A 22147-nucleotide genomic window follows, 5' to 3' on the forward strand; every position below is an offset into this window, starting at 1 on the left:
ACAGATCCAGACTGCTGAGCAGCCTGCAGCTGTTGGTTTCAACATGCAAGTCATCCCCGCCATTACACCGCTAAATGGTCCCCTTTCAGTGGCAGACGCTTGCCGCTTCAGCCCCTCTCTCTGCACTCACATCACTGAGAGAGTTGAATTTACTGTTGCAGAGTCAAACTTTATACCAGAGGCAAAGTAGCGGAATGTGACAGGAAAAATTCCTGATTCTGTATTTGTGATTAAAAGGTGTGCTCCCCATGTTTCTACTGTTGCTTGTCATGCTCATACAATAGTACTCTTAACTAGGGGAGCTAAAATGAAGTTCTCTTGCGTCCTGGACTGTAGACCATGACCTTGGAAAATGTCATGCTGCTTGTGGAGGTGGCTTGTCTGTGTCGCCCAAAGCTGCAGTTGTGCATCAGTGCATGGTAGCATTGTGGAACAAGCCTGGCAGTGGAGTGTTCAGTTATGTCCAACCCTGAGGTTTAAGAGTGAACCAAGGAAGCAAGAGTTCAGCCTCGAAGCTGAGACCTTGGGTCAGCAATCTAGTGATTTCCTTCTAACCACATTACAGCCATTAGTAGCTCTGACTACTTTTTGCATGTCACATTGAAATGGGTCAAGCTCTGCCCTGAATCACTCGATGGCTTTTTCCTATCTCTTCTTTCTTTCTGACCTTGCTCAGGTGGAACAGTAACTTCAGTGAGCATCAAAAATTAGGTTTACAATCAGGATCGTATGATGCTTTACTGTAGCTTTGTTAGATTCTTAAATGAGGAGGAATTTTATGCATGACCGTACTCATTATCTTCTTGTAGTTTGTAGTAGTTGTAAAAAAAAAAAAAAAGAGCTTTGATGAGTTGTATGAGATGCATGTGAGTTAGGGTTGGGAATCAAGAAACCAATTCCACTTGAGGACTGGTCTTTAAATTTTTCAATCCATTGGAATCATATGCCTGAGATGCTGTCAATTTGTCTTGTTAAAGCCTGCAGGGTTTTTTTTATCCCCCTGCTGGCCAAAGGCCCCGAAAGGGGGATTATTTTGTGACTCTGTCTGTCTGTCTGTCTGAACCAGTAATGGTATCAGTGTGCTGAAATCAACTCCTCTCACACTTTTAAGCGGAATTTGGTGAAACCTGATACAAGTCCTTGTTGTAGGTTAGTAATATGGAGTTATAGCACTTGGTTAATAAATCTAGACTGTCTGTTTTTAATGAGTGGGTGCCTGCATTCTTAAATGAACTATCACATACCTTGAAATGTTATCAGAATGTAGCAAGCAATTGTACCAAAGCAGCATTTGCCAGCGGGGGATATTGTGCTCTCAGAGGACTCTTGTCTGACAGTTCCACTTTGCAAAAACTCATGTTTGACATCACATCTGATGCCACGCTGCCAAACTCTTCATCTGGCAACAAGAACTTGAAAATTTGTGTAGGTGCACATTTTTGTAGAGAGAAAATGGAACAGGATAAAAGGATTAGGCATCGATAAGGGAATTAATAAATAACCACACCAGTAACTGGCATTGGTATTGATTAGTCTTATCCATTTTCATCTCTAACCTAAGTATGGATGTTCGGAACCTAGCAAAGCTATTTGAATCAAAGGTAATCAGACTTGTTTATGACTGTTCAACTCAAACTCTTAAAGTCTGCATTATGTCTGACCTTCTGTTTTTTACTCTTACTATCATAAGACAACTTGAAGTGTGCTGCTAAAACTCTGTTTCTGCATGTGATGTTGTGAGTGTATGACCAACTATGGAATTATCAGCTCATCACTGCAGCCTCCCTCAGTAAATACAGGGCTCTATGCTTAGTCCTAGAGGTCACTTGCCATACTGGGCAAATTGGGGGTGGGGTGGGGGGGTGTCCGAGCTGCTTGCAGCATAGCAAATAAACCAATTTAACCAAATATTCCAAAATTATATCATATTGTCTGCTGATATAGACTCCAATCTGATCATTGTATTTTTCTACATATTGCACTTGCACAGAAATATAATACAAGCACATTAAAAATCATTGTACATGTTTGACAAGGTAGCGTTTCTGCCATGCATTTTGGGGAGTCACCTTCAGTGTTGCCACAGTTACTTTGAAAAAGTAATCCATTTACTGATTACCAATTACTCCTTGAAAAAATAACTGTTGCTTTACTGATTACTCAGTTTTAAAAGTAACTAAGTTAGATTACCAGTTACTTTATTAGTTACTTTCAGCAGCTGCTGACAACAACCCCCCACCACCTCATCATGACAATGATAACCTGTTTTGCCAATACTCACTTTAGTCACCCTTTCTTGACTTCAATGAACATAAATACTTGTTTTATAATAATAAAATAGACATCTTTCTTCACCTCATATAACTATTAAATCCTTTTTAAACATTTTAGTTGTTGAAGTTATTAGTAGTAATAGTATGAAAAATGTTTTCAGAAGTGGACCTTTAATCTAGGCCTGGTGTGGGGAAAACGCCCCCTTCCTGCGTGGATTCGCCCCTGACTTGCTGTCTGATCAGAAGAATGGGTAACTTTTATTCATGCAGAAAACACGACCAGATTGACAGGTAAGAAATGTTTATCATCTTTTTTTACATCATGTCATCTTTGGAAAGAGACATTAGGCGCATTTGGGTGGGGGGGAAAAGTATTTAACACATTGCGAATCAGCTGTTTTTAGTGAGGAGACAGAGTGGCACAGAGTTTTAAATAAAAGGGAAAAAAGCTTAAAGATGGCTTTGTAAAGCCATAGCTCTGAGCACTTTGAGAGAAAACTGTTTTTCAACTCCACTGAGCACAGTGGAGGAAAAAAGATCGCGGCTTGCTGAAAGTGGACAGTTCAACGCTGTGCTCCCGACACCAGTGTGAGGTGCTCAGCACTCCCCTTCTGAGCACAGTTTTAATTCTATCGACCCACAATATAAAAATAATAGTAACGCACAGTGATTTGGAGAATTGTCTTTAATCCGAATACTGATTTAGTTAGTTTATCTTTAATCCGATTACTGATTTAGTTAGTTTACTTGTTACTGAAAAAAGTGGTTCGATTAGATTAACTTGTTACTAAGTAACGTGTTACCAGCATCACTGGTCACCTTTTAATAAAAGCTGCTCTTCAGCGTAATACTGATCATATGTTGTTAAAAATATATAAATTCATTTATTATTGCTATGTGCATAATGTCTTCAAAAGTGGATCTGTATTCTCTAAGGGTGGGGGGCTCTTCCCACCCATCACCCACCTGCCTGTGCCCATGTCACAGACAGTCACAGACTATGAGCAGGAGAAAAACCCACACATAGATAAACTTTCTCACTTACAGTAGTGTTCAGAATAATAGTGCTATGTGACTAAAAAGATTAATCCAGGTTTTGAGTATATTTCTTATTGTTACATGGGAAACAAGGTACCCGTAGATTCAGTAAATTCTCAAAAACCCAACAAGACCAAGCATTCATGATATGCACACTCTTAAGGCTATGAAATTGGGCTATTAGTAAAAAAAAAAAAAAAAAAAAAAAAAAAGTAGAAAAGGGGGTGTTCACAATAATAGTAGCATCTGCTGTTGACGCTACAAACTCAAAACTATTTTCAAACTGCTTTTTAGCAATCCTGTGAATCACTAAACTAGTATTTAGTTGTATAACCAGTTTTTCATGATTTCTTCATATCTGCGAGGCATTCATTTTGTTGGTTTGGAACCAAGATTTTGCTAGTTTACTAGTGTGCTTGGGGTCATTGTCTTGTTGAAACACCCATTTCAAGGGCATGTCCTCTTCAGCATAAGGCAGCATGACCTCTTCAAGTATTTTAACATATCCAAACCGATCCATGATACCTGGTATGCGATATATAGGCCCAGCACCATAGTAGGAGAAACATGCCCATATCATGATGCTTGCACCACCATGCTTCACTGTCTTCACTGTGAACTCTGGCTTGAATTCAGAGTTTGGGGGTCGTCTCACAAACTGTCTGCGGCCCTTGGACCCAAAAAGAACAATTTTACTCTCATCAGTCCACAAAATATTCCTCCATTTCTCTTTAGGCCAGTTGATGTGTTCTTTGGCAAATTGTAACCTCTTCTGCACGTCTTTTATTTAACAGAGGGACTTTGCGGGGGATTCTTGCAAATAAATTAGCTTCACACAGGCGTCTTCTAACTGTCACAGCACTTACAGGTAACTCCAGACTGTCTTTGATCATCCTGGAGCTGATCAATGGGTGAGCCTTTGGCATTCTGGTTATTCTTCTATCCATTTTGATGGTTGTTTTCCGTTTTCTTCCACGCGTCTCTGGTTTTTTGTCCATTTTAAAGCATTGGAGATCATTGTAGATGAACAGCCTATAATTCTTTGCGTCTGCATATAAGTTTTCCCCTCTCCAATCAACTTTTTAATCAAACTACGCTGTTCTTCTGAACAGTGTCTTGAACGTCCCATTTTCCTCAGGCTTTCAAAGAGAAAAGCATGTTCAACAGGTGCTGGCTTCATCCTTAAATTGGGGACACCTGATTCACACCTGTTTGTTCCACAAAATTGACGAACTCACTGACTGAATGCCACACTACTATTATTGTGAACACCCCCTTTTCTACTTTTTTTTTTACTAGTAGCCCAATTTCATAGCCTTAAGAGTGTGCATATCATGAATGCTTGGTCTTGTTGGATTTGTGAGAATCTACTGGTACCTTGTTTCCCATGTAACAATAAGAAATATACTCAAAACCTGGATTAATCTTTTTAGTCACATAGCAGTACTATTATTCTGAACACTGCTGTACATCTAAAGCATTATGGCAAGAAGTTTCCATCATGTACCATCCTTGCGAAACGCGTGTAGTACATATTTATGGGACTTCATTTATCCTAACAGTCAATCAGAAAAACGCTTCTTCGCTCCAGGAACATCACTGAAATATATTCATTTTTGACCAGATTTTGTTCTAAAAGGGCCTGAAAATAAACGTGCCATATAAGGCAAGAGAGGGGCATGGAGCACTAGTCTAATAGGACCGTTCACGCGTAAATATCAAGCAGTATTACTACTGAGCCCTGATAAAGACAAGCAGTAGATGTATGGTATCACAGTGGCTCAGTGGTTAGCACAGTAGCCTCACAGCAAGAAGGTCTTGGGTTTGATTTCAACTTCCTTTCTATGTGGGGTTTGCATGTTCCCCCTGTGTCTCTGTGGGTTTCCTCTGGGCTCTCCAGTTTCTTCCCACAATCAAAACATGCACATTGGGTTTTACTTCTTTCTCTGCCCTTGACAGAGGCAAGGCAACATCTGGACTATGGTTGCCCATTGCCCCTAGTGGTTGGATTGTGTTTAATTGTAATTATGATGGGCAACTTTCACATACATTTGCATGTAAACATTGCCTTTACAGTCATTTTACAAAGTTATTACATTGTCATTACCTACTCTCTAAACCCCAATAAAGACAACAAGCAGTGTAGCAGGTAAAAGGAGAAGGAACCCATAAATAATGCAACTTTTCCTTATTGTTTCATTAGTTGGGTTTCCATTAGATTTGTGCAAGTTACCGTATTTTCCGGACTATAAGTCGCACTTTTTTACATGTTTTGGCCGGGGGTGCGACCTATACTCCGGTGTGACTTATAAATGAAAAATATACCGGTAGGATCTCAATTAATTTACTGTAACAAAACAATTTTACGTGACAGAGTCGATCTATGTTTTAAAATGGCCACCAGAAAAGGAAATGCAATGCATCATGGACACTGTAGTATGGCGGCCGTCCTATAAGTCACGCTGGTCGCGATAACCAATCAGAGAACAGAACGTTGGACGCGTATTCCTCACCTCACCCACAGCGTGTGAAGCTGACGAATACGGTGCTTGCTGTTATTCCGGCATGGCGAACAAAACAGCTTCAACCCTTGGATATCAGTGTGAGCAGAGTGTTTAAGTTGACGCTGAGAGCTGCGTGGGAGCTGCGTGGGAGCACCGGGTGAGCGACGGCGGAGGATTAGTGTGTGCACTTGGAAGGAGCTGGCGTCGAAGATTGTGAATAGCGTTTGAAGCAGACGAACATGGTGTTTATTCCAGGACGGCTAACAAAACAGCTTCAACCCTTGGATATCAGTGTGAGCAGAGTTGACGCTGAGAGCTGCATGGGAGCACTGAGCGACGGCGGAGGATTAACATCTGCACTTGGAAGGAGCTGGATCGACAACGCTGGGTGGTCATGAGCTGCGCAGGTAGGTGCTGCATGGTTCGGCTCGCAATGTGGTCCGCAAAATACAAACATATCTGTAGGTAAAATGCAGCTCACGAGAGGGCACTCAAGGCTTGTGTGACTGTTCCTGCGACTTCTGACTACCATAGAAAAATAAAAATTTCAACGTTACTGATAACTTAACAAGACAACGGAGAAGGCCCGAAAAAATGCCACCAAAAAGAAAATCATACTCGGCAGATTGTAAGTTACGACTGGTGAAATATGCATCTGAAAACGGTAGTCGTCACAATATTATCATCTGAACTTTTCATGTTAAGTTAACATACCTATATGTCCATGGGACTTATAGTCTAGTGCAACTTATTTATGGTTTATTTTTCTTTATAATGATAAAGTGGCTGGTGCGACTTATACGCCGGTGCGACTTATTTATGGTTTATTTTTCTTTATAATGGATAAAGTGGCTGGTGCGACTTATACTCCGGTGCGACTTATAGTCCGGAAAATACGGTAAGCAATATATTCATAATTTTGACAAACTTTTGTGAAATAATGTATGTAATGTATCTGCTGGGCTTTGCAGTAACTGTCATTTGAATCTTCATGTGATGGATGTGCTAAATATTGAGATTTTGTTGTAGTTGTTTTCTTAATATTGCTGTAACATCATCTGTTATAAGCTTTAACAAGCTTTCTGACTCGTGCTCTATCCACACACAATTTGGAGGGTAATGGAAAACCAACTTTTATTACTTCCCATATTTTGTGGGGTATAAGTTGAACTGGAGTATTCACTTTTTTCCTGTATACTTTCAGCTCTTTAATTTAGGATTTTTGTGCATTGTTGGAGTGCGCTTTTATTATTCCCCAAAATGCGTCAGAAATTTGTCCAGCTCTTCATCCTCTTCATCCTAACAGCTCTTCATGACTCCAGATGGCTTACGGCGTAGTTGATTTGTTTTTTTTTTGGTGTTAGAATCATCGTCCGTCAGCAAAACAAACTCTGCCATGTTTAGCTAAACTCCATCCGTGCGCGTGCAAAGGTACAAAATAGATGGAACCAAATTAGCATGGTAAATGGTATGAATAATCCATGTCACATGACATACACAGCACCAATCAGATGACAAGGATCTACTCAACCGTTACATAACAAAAGAAGATGCACTGAGTTTGTTTTTAAACTAAATGTTGTCGCCGTGTCAAAGGTTGTGAGGGTGCTAGTGTGAACACGGTCCGTCAGTGTTTGATTGCTGCCTGCATGCAAATGCAGTACGTTGTTTTTATGTTAAGGTGGTCATGACATGCAATGGTACAAAAGGTATGGAACTAAAATTGCACTGTAAATGGAACAAAATTACAAATGGGACAAATGATCAATATCACGTGACATACAAACCACCAATCAAATGACAAGGATCTATCATTTCTTAATAACATTTACATTTACTCTGATGGACTACCCAGCTGTGGGGAATAAGTTTCGTTACAGTAGAAGTCTTTTAGAAAGTGCTGTAACTAGATTTAAGGATATGATTCCTTCTTTATGTTCTCCAATGCCATATACCAACACAGGGCAGAGTAGCTACCTAAACTCTGTGAGTGAGATAGATTATCTCGTCAATAGTTTTATATCCTCATTGAGGACAACTTTGAATGCTGTAGCTCCTCTGAAAAAGAGAGCCTTAAATCAGAAGTGCCTGACTCTGTGGTATAACTCACAAACTCGCAGCTTAAAGCAGATAACCCGTAAGTTGGAGAGGAAATGGCGTCTCACTAATTTAGAAGATCTTCACGTAGCCTGGAAAAAGAGTCTGTTGCTCTAAAAAAAAAAAAGGCCTCCGTAAAGCTAGGACATCTTACTACTCATCACTAATTGAAGAAAATAAGAACAATCCCAGGTTTCTTTTCAGCACTGTAGCCAGGCTGACAGAGTCAGAGCTCTATTGAGCCGAGTATTCCTTTAACTTTAACTAGTAATGACTTCATGACTTTCTTTGCGAATAAAATTTTAACTATTAGAGAAAAAATTACTCATAACCATCCCAAAGACATATCGTTGTCTTTGGCTGCTTTCAGTGATGCCGGTATTTGGTTAGACTCTTTCTCTCTGATTGTTCTGAGTTATTTTCATTAGTTACTTCCTCCAAACCATCAACATGTCTATTAGACCCCATTCCTACCAGGCTGCTCAAGGAAGCCCTACCATTAATTAATGCTTCGATCTTAAATATGATCAATCTATCTTTATTAGTTGGCTATGTACCACAGGCTTTTAAGGTGGCAGTAATTAAACCATTACTTAAAAAGCCATCACTTGACCCAGCTATCTTAGCTAATTATAGGCCAATCTCCAACCTTCCTTTTCTCTTAAAAATTCTTGAAAGGGTAGTTGTAAAACAGCTAACTGATCATCTGCAGAGGAATGATCTATTTGAAGAGTTTCAGTCAGGTTTCAGAATTCATCATAGTACAGAAACAGCATTAGTGAAGGTTACAAATGATCTTCTTATGGCCTCAGACAGTAGACTCATCTCTGTACTTGTTGTGTTAGACCTCAGTGCTGCTTTTGATACTGTTGACCATAAAATTTTATTACAGAAATTAGAGCATGCCATAGGTATTAAAGGCACTGCGCTGCAGTGGTTTGAATCATATTTATCTAATAGATTACAATTTGTTCATGTAAATGGGGAATCTTCTTCACAGACTAAAGTTAATTATGGAGTTCCACAAGGTTCTGTGCTAGGACCAATTTTATTCACTTTATACAGGCAGTATTATTAGACAGCATTGTTTAAATTTTCATTGTTACGCAGATGATACCCAGCTTTATCTATTCATGAAACCAGAGGACACACACCAATTAGCTAAACTGCAGGATTGTCTTACAGACATAAAGACATGGATGACCTCTAATTTCCTGCTTTTAAACTCAGATAAAACTGAAGTTATTGTACTTGGCCCTACAAATCTTAGAAACATGGTGTCTAACCAGATCCTTACTCTGGATGGCATTACCCTGACCTCTAGTAATACTGTGAGAAATCTTGGAGTCATTTTTGATCAGGATATGTCATTCAATGCGCATATTAAACAAATATGTAGGACTGCTTTTTTGCATTTGTGCAATATCTCTAAAATTAGAAAGGTCTTGTCTCAGAGTGATGCTGAAAAACTAATTCATGCATTTCCTCTAGGCTGGACTATTGTAATTCATTATTATCAGGTTGTCCTAAAAGTTCCCTGAAAAGCCTTCAGTTAATTCAAAATGCTGCAGCTAGAGTACTGACAGGGACTAGAAGGGGAGAGCATATCTCACCCATATTGGCCTCTCTTCATTGGCTTCCTGTTAATTCTAGAATAGAATTTAAAATTCTTCTTCTTACTTATAAGGTTTTGAATAATCAGGTCCCATCTTATCTTAGGGACCTCATAGTACCATATCACCCCAATAGAGCGCTTTGCTCTCAGACTGCAGGCTTACTTGTAGTTCCTAGGGTTTGTAAGAGTAGAATGGGAGGCAGAGCCTTCAGCTTTCAGGCTCCTCTCCTGTGGAACCAGCTCCCAATTCGGATCAGGGAGACGGACACCCTCTGTACTTTTAAGATTAGGCTTAAAACTTTCCTTTTTGCTAAAGCTTATAGTTAGGGCTGGATCAGGTGACCCTGAACCATCCCTTAGTTATGCTGCTATAGACTTAGACTGCTGGGGGGGTTCCCATGATGCACTGAGTGTTTCTTTCTCTTTTTGCTCTGTATGCACCACTCTGCATTTAATCATTAGTGATTGATCTCTGCTCCCCTCCACAGCATGTCTTTTTCCTGGTTCTCTCCCTCAGCCCCAACCAGTCCCAGCAGAAGACTGCCCCTCCCTGAGCCTGGTTTTGCTGGAGGTTTCTTCCTGTTAAAAGGGAGTTTTTCCTTCCCACTGTCGCCAAGTGCTTGCCCACAGGGGGTCATTTTGACCGTTGGGGTTTTTCCGTAATTATTGTATGGCTTTGCCTTACAATATAAAGCGCCTTGGGGCAACTGTTTGTTGTGATTTGGCGCTATATAAATAAAATTGATTTGATTTGATTTATTTAGGTGTTATATAGTAAATGAATACATGAACACATATTGATGAACAAACATAATTTCTAGCTTCTCCATTTCCCCTGATATACCACAGTTTGCCCAAAAACACAAATACTGAATGCCTACCAGCTTCATTGGGTATCAGTACTTTGAGGTCAAGTATTGCCTCACACTATGGTGTGTACAAATGAAATTTTTCTTTCTTATTCACAGTGCCTTAAGCAGTCTTTTGTGACGTGTTTATTGTGCATGTTCATATCGCAACTGCAGTTTTTTTTTTTTTAAGTATAAAGTGGGTACATTCTTTATTTTTGCCATGCGATTAACACTGACATTGACGGGAACTGTGGGTATGACTTTGTAGGCATTTTTAAGACACGTGGTATTGACAGATGCTTAATACTAGAGGACTCGACTCCAGTTCCATAGAGCATTAAGTGTCTTTGTTTTTAGTGCACGTGTTGTCAAGATGTGGCAAATATAATTTGTGAGCAAATTGGAGACCGCAGTCTTGTTTGAACCCTCTGTGATATTGAGATTTGACCACTTACGGGGACCCCCATTTATTATATACAAAGCATAACTTCACACGGATAAATGGTGTACTGTTTTGTTTTCTGCTGCAATCGTGGAAAGTTTTTTTTTTTTTTTTTCGGTTCCCAGTGGAGAAGAAAAGATGAAGCAAGTGGGAGACGTCGTGTTGGTAAGTGTTAGCCTACACAGCTAACCAGAGTAGCTCTGTTCTCTCACCTGCAAAACCACCTCGACACATTTGAGCTCTGGTGTCGCAGGCCGAACGGTCCGCCCCTAAAAAAAAAAAAAAAAAAAAAAAAAAAGTCTGCCCGCCTTTTGCATCTGCGCATGCATCATTTCGGATCACAGCTGCACGTCTGAGACGGAGTCTCTTCATCCAAAGCAATCAAGTGGATTAATGGGATTATTACCCATCAGATGCTAAAGGTAAACCCCCTTAAATCATTCTAAAGTCAGTTTTAAGAAGAAACAAGGCCATTTTAAGCAGCAACGAGGCGATACTCTGACGCTTTGAAATGACTGACGCGCAGTGAACGCATCAGCTAGCAGCTTGTGTAGCCGCGGCGCTCTGATTGCTTCCTTCGTCTTTTATGATGAAATAATGCTAAATTTATGTGGAAATGATTGTTGTACAGAAGCTTCGGATATCTGTCACTGAGATAGATGATGACTGGAGTGCAGTATGAAGCAGAAACGAGGTGTTGATTCGTGAACCGCACTATCAGGGGGGACCGATTTTTTGGGGGACCGTTCGGTTGGCAACACGGATCATAAACAAACTGCAACATATGTCCACTTCCCCATGGCATTGTCACTTTTTCTTTGCATTTTCACTTTGTTTATGTGTAATTTGCCCAAAAACCCATTGAAAATGCAGTGGGTGGTAACCCGGAAGTAGAGAAATTACATCATATGCTTCATATTTTACACCTTTAGCACCCACTCCCAAATGAGACTGCCGTGACCTATTCCAGTTCATGTTAGAATTGGTTTGATACCTGTTGCTGCAGGAGAGAGAGGTTTACGGTAGGTTGAGACTGTGGTCACCTTTGTGGACCATGGTGAGCCACATGGCCAGATGTCGGCCAACTATAACAAGCCCAACAGAGTGCTGTGCTGCGTTGCCTGGCAACCATTTTACCTTTTCCTGTAAACAGAGAGCAGCCCCATCAGTCCTCTGTCGCGGTTGTAAGGGTGAAGACGGCTTTCTTGTGTTTGTTGTGTACACATATGTTTAGTTTGCATATTGTGGTATTTGAAATAACTCATTGTTTCACAGTTTTTCTGAATGCCCAGTTTCCCCAGAAATGGGAGTTATCTTATTTATAGTTGCATTTTGAGAAGATTGTGTACAGTCCCCCCCCCCCCCCCCCCCCCCCCCCCCCCCACCTACACACACACACACACACACACACTCCCCCACCCCAAGAAAAGAAAAGGGAAAAAGAAACAAATGAATAATGGCATTTTGTTTGGCTCGGCCTGGTCTATTTGACATATCGTTATGGAGGTTTGTTAAGATGTAACTAGAATATTTGCTTTTCTTTGTTCACCCTTGTCTGGCAAGCTGTAATGTTTTGCTTATGAATATTGATACATGAAGTGTATATTAATGACCCTTGGTGACTTTAACCCTATCCTTATTGGCTCCCCAGTGGTATCTGCAGGCTCATGAATATTAATCTAGTTCTGTAACCTCCATTACCCTAATCTTTGCTGTCTAGCCTCCCAGAAGGACCTGTTGTCATGGTAACCCTTTTGCTAGACTCTTCCAGACCAAGAATGGGGAAAAATATGGTTAAAAAAAAGGACTGAAAAATCCAAATTACTCAAACATCTTGTATGCACCTTGTAGAAAACTGCCGTTAGTGTTGTTTTTTTCTCCTTTTTTTCAAAAAATGTTTAAGTGAATTTTGTTTTTGGAGCTGATGTCTTTGATTTGTGTGTGGCTAGATAATTGAGAATGTTGGGAGCAGTCAAAATCTGAGCCTTCCATGAGCTTATAAGAGGTATAATGCAGTGGTTGTCAGACCATCTAACCTACACATTTCCCACCTCTCCCTGGTCTGCTACAAGCTCATGAGCAATTTCAGGTGTCTGTTAGTACTTCATTCTTTGCACACCTGCACGTTGCAGGTGCACTTTTTTTGCACATCACATGCATTTGCATTCAGGAATGCCCTCAATTAACCATATATGTAACAGAACATCTGTTTGTTGCTTGTGTTCCTCACTGGAACAACTACCATGAAGCTGAAGAAAATTGTTTGTAAAACAGGGATCAAAGTGCTCGTGTGTGGCCACAGCAGGGAGAGACAATGTCTAAAATAAATAAATAAATTGAATAAATGGGCCACAAGGTGGCGACTACCTGTTTACCAGTAGTATTGAATCCATGGTGTCATGTTTCTTAGTTTAGACATAAATATCATTAATGGACTTTATTTTTAAAAAACTTTTAGAGGCTTTAACACGCTTGCTACAAATGATTTATCTTTACAGGTGCCCCAGAATCTTTTGCGCTCCTGTGACATTACTGCACTGCTGTCTTTATGAAGATAAAATCTCTCCTGATAAAATTTGAGAAGCGAAAATAACATTGGGTCTTACTGCAGGAGGAAAGCTATTTTCTTTATGCCCTGTCATAACAGATGGACATTGACATGCTTATTGATGGTCAAAAGCTGCTGTTCACACAGGTGTCTTTTGTAGGTTTTGACACAGTGAGTACAATTGTATACTGACTGACTTCAGGAAATAAAGAACATACTATGTGGATGAGGTTGCATGCTTGTGACATAAACAATGATTTCTACTTGCAGTTCCCCTGTGTAGACATGGCCAGAGTTGTGCTTATATTTACATGCAATTTAAATGTTAAAGTTGACAAATTCCAGTTTGTGTAGAAATGTTCATACACATTGTTTGTTTAAATCTCTGTTGATTAAATGAGGCTCCACTTCTGCAATTCAGATATATCAGTTATGTCCCTTCACTGGTTGAAACCTGTTTATTTTCCCACTGAGTAAATAGCGTTTATTTGCTATTGTTCCAGATGTGGACAGCAATGAAGAAGGAGGGCCTGACGGTGGTCCTGTGGAGGAGGAAGGCTGGTTTGGGAATGCTTCTGATACACGTTCAGAGTCATCATCTTATGGAGACGCCCAAGATGACATCCTCCTGGCTCGATGCTCCTCTCCTGATGAACGACCTGGAGTCGGCATTGGGTCTGGTGACCATGATGTTTGTGGAGGTGAGAGCTCACTTGGTTGCCCTACACCCGTCCATCGTGCCTCTTTGGAACTTCTTGGATTGGATGGAGGTACATTCTCGGCCCAGGACACGCTCTCCTCTGTAGTATCATCACTATATGGAGAGGCAGCATCTCGTGCTCTGGGAAAACCCCTCAGCAGCAACCTCCGGCGTCTCCTAGAGGCTGGCTCGCTTAAACTTGATACTGGGGATCTCCTTGTTCGGTCATCCAGGGGAGGTGCTGAGGGAGAGTCACCTCCAATAGGACTAGCTCCAACGTTGACCCTCTCTCCATCTTCCCATCATGCCCAGCAGTTAAGTGCTCTTGCCCGAAAACTGGCTAATAACAGCAACAGTGGCTCAGCCTCACCAGCCTCCTTGGCACCCTCAATCACCAATATCAAGCAAGAACCTCTTGACCCCTTTAACTCAGTCGCACCTAGCAATGGCAGTGGCTTTGTGTGGGCAGGTGTTGCAGATAAGTGGCCACCAGCTAGCTGCTCAACACCATGTGGCTCCAGTCTATCCCCGGACTCTGCAATCCAAAAATTAAAAGCTGCAGCAAATGCTGTACTTCAAGACAAGAATGCAGTGGCCTCCTCATCAGCAACTTCTTCCACCTCCTCCACCTCTGCCTCATCTGCAGTACCCACTCTTGGTGGGGGTGGTAGGGGAGATGATGTGGTACGCTTTGATGCCTTCAACTCTCCATTTAGCCCTCAGTCGGCGAGCTCCACCCTCGCTGCACTTTCCAAGAAAGTCAGTGAGCGGAGCCAAGCCTCATCAACAGCCAGTGCTGCTAACGACCACCAGACCTCAGCTAGTTCCTTTCTCTCACTTGTGTCAATGACCTCCTCTGCGGCCTTGCTTAAAGAGGTGGCAGCTCGGGCGGCGGGAAACCTGCTTGCAGAGAAGGAGGGTTCTCCCCTGGCCAATGCTGGAATCCTCCAAGAGGATGTAAAACCCCTGTTGGACAAGAACCAGAAGGCGTCCACGCCCTCTACACCCACTCAGACGCTAGAAATGCTGTTGCCATCAACTCCAAAGGGCAGAGGCAAACCCAGCAGCCAAGCAGGTAACCGAAACAAACACTGAACCAATCCAGTAAAACTGTATCACTGTAATAGAGCATCATGTCAGAGATATAATGCCAAGGACACATTTAATAATCCATTCACCATTTATCAGCAAATAACACTACTTGTATTATGAAAGACAGATTAAATGTGTTGTCTGATTACTTTGAGGCAAATACTCTAAAGAAACTGCAATTCCCTGTCAGTAGAATTTCTGTGTTCTCAAGCTGTGCTGGAGAAGCAGGTTTGCTCTTCACCAAAATACAATTACCACAAAAAGTATTGTGGAACTGCTGTGATTTGTTGTCTCTAGATTTGTAATGGTTTTGTTCTCACCTCAGTGGTGCTGAAATTGTGAGTGGTGTAGCCTCAGCTTAACTGACAGCAGAGCGGAGAACATAGCCGAGAGAAAACAGCCCTGGCTGGCCTTCTAGTCTGGGAAATGGTCTGTGGGCTCAACGGGAGGTTCTGACTGAGACCTCACTGCCTTCCCAGACCAGCTCGTTTGTGCTCGGATGTGCACGCTGCCAAAAGGGGGCCGTCAGTATGTGCTCGGCACAGTGGGGATCCCTGGAGTCCATATCCATCTCGGCAATCTCCTCCTGGTTTCGGCCCCCACTAACCAGAGGCCTCTGTACTGATCAGCACACCAGACTTAAGGCCAAACACATCATAGTTTCCACTGACTGGATGCAGATGCATGCACGCACGCTATCTTGCTCACTTTCCCTCTCTCCAATACACACACGGTGTCTCTCTCTCTCTCTCTCTCTCTCTGTTAGCCACAAATGGCCATGCAGTATATTCTGTGTGTACTCAGATGTAGTCGTATAACTGAAGCTAAAAGTGAACAACAATTCTTGCATAGGGAGAGGGAAAGCTTGGGAGTAGCTGCGAACTAAGTAGCCTTTAGGGACAGTGGAAACGGTTTTCTGAGAGATGGATGGGCACTTTTGAGGGATTGTGTCACAACCCCGCCAAATCTAAAATGGCTGGATCAAATTGACTTCAGATGGATGAGGCAGTCGATGTAATATTCTGTGATCTGCATGCTAAAAAGGGGGTCTGCCCGAACCCAAAGCTGTCAAGGTCGAACACTGCTGTAAAAATGCAGGTAGTTGTTTGGTCGCCAGACTGAAAAATGTGACCTTGGTAATTGACTGTGATGCCTCCCCCCCATCCCTTGTGCATTTCACAATGAAACCATAGTCCATTGGTATAAACTATGTCTCATGGATGAGATAGAAATGCTATACATCTCTTAAAAAACAGCAATTTTAATTTCAGTCTGTACAAACCCTAAGACACTAAACATCTTTCTACTCTCATGCTTTATTTCTCCTGTACTCAGCTCAACTTGGAGTAAGCAGAAGTTGTTTTTGCATTGTGGCCGCTGCTGTTCTTGGAGAGGTTGGGCCGCAGATGGCGGTTTATTGTTGCAAATAGGCAGTCTCGAGGTTTTACACCTCAGGTCAATGAATGGCTGAGCACAGTAATTTCACCAAACACTGATTACCAGATGTTTTCAAGGAACAGCACTGGAATACTTATGAAGCCATCCTGACAGGCTCTTGTAGAATTTGTAATGCAATCATGCCTCTTTCTAATAAGACCAATTAAACAGTAATGGATGCCCGATATGAAGCCAACAACAATAATCGAGATACTAAAACATGTCTGAGATTTTACTTCCATTGCTCTATTGCTTCCATCTGGCATTTCTTTTGATAGCTTTCACTCTTAGCCATCTCATTCTAAGCTTTCTCACAAATCTGAGGATAGTCTGAGGTAACACAGCCCACTGTATTCCATTAAGGGCTTTCTGATGACTGAGCCCAATATAAGCAATTAGCATACACATTAACATGGAGCCATTTAACCAAAACAGAAAACCATATCTTTATTTTGCAAAATCGTTTGATATTTCTTGACCAAACCTTAGGTGATAGACACATCTTAAATTTTTATTTTTTTATCTAAGACTTAGATAATATAAATTTAGGGTGTAACAAAAACAGTGAAATCAAAAAATCGTAGTATGTTACAAGTACTGAACTATGTGCTGTGTATCCTTAAAAACCATGAGGTCTTCAACCAATTTTTTCAATTTATATTTTAAATTCATGAATGAAATCATCTTCACAAACTGCACTGATTATGTGCTGCACTATAGTCACAGAGTACAGCATTATTAAAATGCAGACTTTCCTCCTCCATGGGATGATGTGGACTTCATACATGTTTGGTGTTGATTTCACTGACTTTTTTTTGTTGTTGTTGTTGTTGCTGCTGCCTTTTTTTTAAATGAACACAGGATGGGTTAACACTTATGTCTGCCCCCCCCCCCCCCCCCCCCCAAAAAAAAAAAACTATGACAAGAAAACAACTGTGATCCTTGTCAGAACAGCTGACTTTTGCTTTAAAGACTTGTTTGAGCACCGGAGCACCTTAACTAGTTTAAATGAGCTTCAGTACACAGACAGATGTTTGCTAAAAACAGAAAAGTGTGTGTGTGTGGGGGGGGGGGAGACAATGATTCTGGAAGTTTTTCATCCAGGTTTTATCCTTTGATCAGATTTGAAATTGAAATCAGTCCAGGTTCAACTTTTGTTCAGATAAGTTTTGCAGAGGTCATATGGTACGAAGTCAGTTTTTACCTTTTATGCTGCCGTGTATTTAAGGTTTAATCCTTCGGAGTCCACTGTTTTTGACTACTTTTGGGTTTTACCTTCATAATTTACCTTTAATTTACCTTGTTTGGTGTTTTTTTTTTTTTTTATCAGCTTCACCTGTGTGACTTTTCTTTCATTATGACATACTCCATTAACACAGTGAACCTAAATTCACACTAAAACATAAAATTTGAATAGGATTTTTGTTAAACCAGACATGTTTAACAAACCATTTTTATAATGCAAGTATAAATTGTAAATTTAAAAAACATATGCACAAATGTAGCAAACAGCAAAGTTATATACAGCTATTTACATTAATGTTAAATATGTCAAAGTCCCCACAATTCTATTAGCATTTCCAGGCTTACCTGCTACAATCATCATTTAGGACTGACGTAGCTTGTTTTAGACCCCTGTGACATATATAATGGATATACCCCTCAATATTCAAAATTTTTTAAATGAATCTGTATTATAGCTACATCATCAGCTACTATCTGTTTAGCACAACAGCTGAGGCTCCTGTTGATTAAGTGATTTAGTTGCCCTGACCCTTTTTTCCACTTTGTTACATAAAAAAAGTTTAATAATTCTCTTTGTAAGAGGTGTTGTCTTTTGAATTAGAATTATTTTTCAAGAGGCTTGCCTTACACTGTGACTACTATGTTGACATACTGTACCATCAACACAGACTTTGATGGACAGGAGTAACAGGCTCCAGACCCCTGAGACCTTTAACTGGAATAAGTGGGTTTAGAAAATGGACAGATGGATGGATTACATTCATCATTACATTGTCAAAAATGTGTAATGTGTCATCATCTAAACCATTATTTCCCTTTTTTTTCTGAGTTCATGTTAAGGTGGCCATGCATTGTATGTTGCAGCTCTGCTCCATCTACATTATTGTATGTTTCACAGATGGACCACGAGCGCAACACACAGTATGTGGGGTTTGCACTGTGTTCTGCAGATGTTTATAGGTGAATGCAGTGCAATGCAAAGTTTCAAAGTTCTGAAATGATCATACAAATACAGTACAGATGTAGTGTTTTTGCCTGGATTACGGGTCTTTGTATGTGCATACATATAAATGTGTCCTGACAACACAGAATGAAGTAACTGTCAATACTGAGAGATAATAATTTACGAGATTAACCTCAAATGTCTGGATTATTTGCCATCTGCACTCATGTGCACCATTATTCAGCCAAAAGTAAAGCTTTTATCTCACCTTTGGCAGGAACCTCTGGGTTAGTGCCAGTCTCACAGTGTTCTGACACACTGTATATGCAGCATTAAAAAAATTAATTAATTCCAGAATAAGTCTCTCAAAAGTGTCATACAGCAGAAAACTTTGGTGCCCAGGGTCGGGTCCACCTTCTGCTTTTTCTCCTCCTGTGTCAGGCACATCTCTTGGTCCATGACCAACAGCAAAGCTGCACTGCACAACACAAAGCACCATCTCCATATCCACTGCTGCATTGTAGTCAAATTGGTGGAGAAGACCATTATTGAATTGCAGGAAAACTTTGTGTGCACAAAACGCAGAATGATGTCCTGCAAAATGTATGGGGTTTCTCTGAGGTATAATTGGTTCTGTGGCGGCATTGCATCTGCTTCACTTGCAGTAGCGTAAGCAAGGCAGGCACAGCAGTTACCAACCCTGGTCCTCAGGTCACCCTAACCTGCGCATTTTTTTATCTCTCCCTGCTTTGTCATGATCTTATCATATTCAGATGCACTCAGCCAGTCAAGAGCTAAACAGACTCTTGAATGAGCTAATCAGCTTGTGGCAGAACAGGTAGAGATGGAAAAGCTGCAGAGTGGTGGTGGTGGTGGTGGTGGTGGTGGTGGGGGGGGCAGGGTTGGGAACCACTAGTGTATGACTGGCTTTAGACATTTGTTTTTGCTTCTATGATCAAGTTAGTAGCATGATTATAAATACAGCTGAATGTAAAATCATGACCAGTTCTTTCACAGAGCACAAAGGCTAAACCAGGAATGATTTTCAGATCACACCACACTAAACCTGAAACAACACTAAAACTGTAAAATTTTGTGAATTAAAAAAAAAAAAAAACTATAACAGACTCAGGATGACTGCAATACGTTGTGGCTTCAGCTTTTTTGTTTGATATTTTTATTTCAAAATAAATTTAACTAAATATAAATAAATATAAACAAGTCATTCCCTGTGATGGATGGATTATATATGTCAGGAATGTTTAATTCTATAAAAAAGTTGAAATGTAATTTTTTTTTTCTCACTGCTTTTGTGAAGTCATCATTCCAGTTGTACGTTATGGAAAATGGCTGGCAGTTGTATAACATGCACTAATTTTATGAATTTAACTCTATTTGGGTGTAAGATCACATCACAACAACATAATGTATTTTCCACTTCAATAAAAGACATAAGTCTAGCTTCTGAATCTCATTGAGTATTCAATTATGAGCTGTGTTTGAGATAGGTTTATACTTTATAAATGGTAACTGACCTGTGGTTCTCTCAAGGCTCTCCTGAGGATGGTGGCAAACCATTCCAGTGTCCCGTGTGTGGACTGGTCATCAAACGCAAGAGCTACTGGAAAAGACACATGGTCATCCACACAGGCTTGAAAAGTCACCAGTGTCCTTTGTGTCCATTCCGCTGTGCTCGCAAAGACAATCTTAAATCCCACATGAAGGTGAGATTACAGGAATTATAATGCAACTCTACTCCTTACATATCAGATGTAATCAGGGGTTATTATGGCTGTTAAGGTGCCTTGACACTTGCATGAATTTGGTCCCTGCACTGGCACGCAATCTGGCATGACAGTGAGTAAACTTGTTGTAAACTGTACACAGCTGTGTGACAGTGTGCAAAGAAATTTTTAAATGTTCAAAACTTCTGGCACGCATTAATTTTGTGAACTACTTGTGAACATTGCACAACCTCTTCGAAAACACTGTGTGTCATAGCGTGTCAATGCATCTCATTGCAGCAGAGCATCTGAATGAATGAGATGTTAAATCTATAATTAATATAATTTTACAGATACATTATCTAACTCATAAGAATAAATGAAAATGCAACTTTCACCAATCCATTACAATATGTATATTATAAATAATTACCTTTGAGACTATTCCATATGCGTTCTTCACTGCAGCGCGCGCATGAGACAAGCTGCAGCTGTAGATAATTTCTCTGTGCTTCTTGGAGCAGTGAGAGATGGTTTCATCAGCCAAATTCTAAGAGCAAATGTGTTATCGGCTATGAAATGATTATTTTATTTTGTTTTAATATAGTGTGGTGTCAAGTGGGACAAAAGCTGGTCTCACTGGCATGTCGAATTGTGCAGCAGTGCGGGGATCAAATTTGTGCAAGTGTCAAGATGGCTTTAGAATAGAATTATTTCTACAGAATATGCATACCTTGATTACACTTTTAATGTTCACTGGTGTGCAAAAGTTTGTAAAAAAAAAAAAAAAAAAGTGATTTGTCATTCATTTTCTTGTGACATCAAATAATGAAGAATCGAAGCATCTGTATTATAATAGCCAAGTGGCATCTCTGTGCGTGTGTGTGTGTACGCGTGTATGGCTTTGATCACACAAAAACTGGGGAGAGCTGACATTTGCTGTTTGGTATGCTTATGCATTTTGGGTCAAGGATGAACGCAGCTAAAACGGTGATAGGACTAATATTTTTGGAGAAATAAGCAATTTTAGCTAACCATTAAACAATAGATGTTGTGCTGCAATGCACCATGGGAGGTTGGGGTTTTAGGGTTTTAAATGTTATTATTGTGGGTCATGTTAGTTTAACAGTGTTGTTAGTGTTGTTGATTTATTGTGATTTTGTAGTTTTAGGTTTAGTCACTTTAGTTAACCCTCTGGGGTCCGAGGGCATTTTTTTGACAGTTCACTCACCTGGCATAAATGTTTTTTGTTATTGCTGTTAACAGCTCTCCCTGCATCCCACAATCAACTTTTATGTCTCTTTTTTTCAGGGCACTGTACTTTCAGAATATATATGATATAGTTGTATTTTATCAGTGTAATAAAGGTTTACAATCAGAAATAAAGGAAAAGTAAAGGGGAAAATAATTTTCCACACACATTTATTCAAAACACACAGTAAACTATAATAAACAACTGTTTTGACACTTTATAAAGGTAATTTGGGCTCTTGTGTGAAAGACTGTACAACAAAAAGGTTGAAACAATAAACACAAATACATATTTTGAACTATATACAAAATGGTCTATGCGTTTTATTTGTCTTCATCTCAAAGCAATTTCTGTCTACTATTACACAAAGGTCACATCACAAACTT

The 22147-nt window shown here is 40.3% G+C and overlaps 1 protein-coding gene across 4 annotated transcripts in view; it reads left to right on the forward strand.

The window, feature by feature from the left end:
• The window catches only part of znf827 (zinc finger protein 827), a 195781-nt gene that overhangs the window by 59450 nt on the left and 114184 nt on the right, over positions 1–22147 (forward strand). For all 4 annotated transcript variants that reach the window (XR_004565337.1, XM_034188774.1, XM_034188773.1 and 1 more), the window contains exons 2-3: positions 13872–15143; positions 20337–20509. Coding sequence is in view for 3 of the 4 variants with exons in the window: in XM_034188774.1 (XP_034044665.1) it covers positions 13872–15143; positions 20337–20509 (1445 nt within the window). In the remaining variant the exon portion in view is untranslated. The remainder of the gene's footprint in view (positions 1–13871; positions 15144–20336; positions 20510–22147) is intronic.

This window comes from Thalassophryne amazonica, chromosome 15 (genome assembly GCF_902500255.1).
Source record: "Thalassophryne amazonica chromosome 15, fThaAma1.1, whole genome shotgun sequence".
Classification (NCBI taxonomy): domain Eukaryota; kingdom Metazoa; phylum Chordata; class Actinopteri; order Batrachoidiformes; family Batrachoididae; genus Thalassophryne; species Thalassophryne amazonica.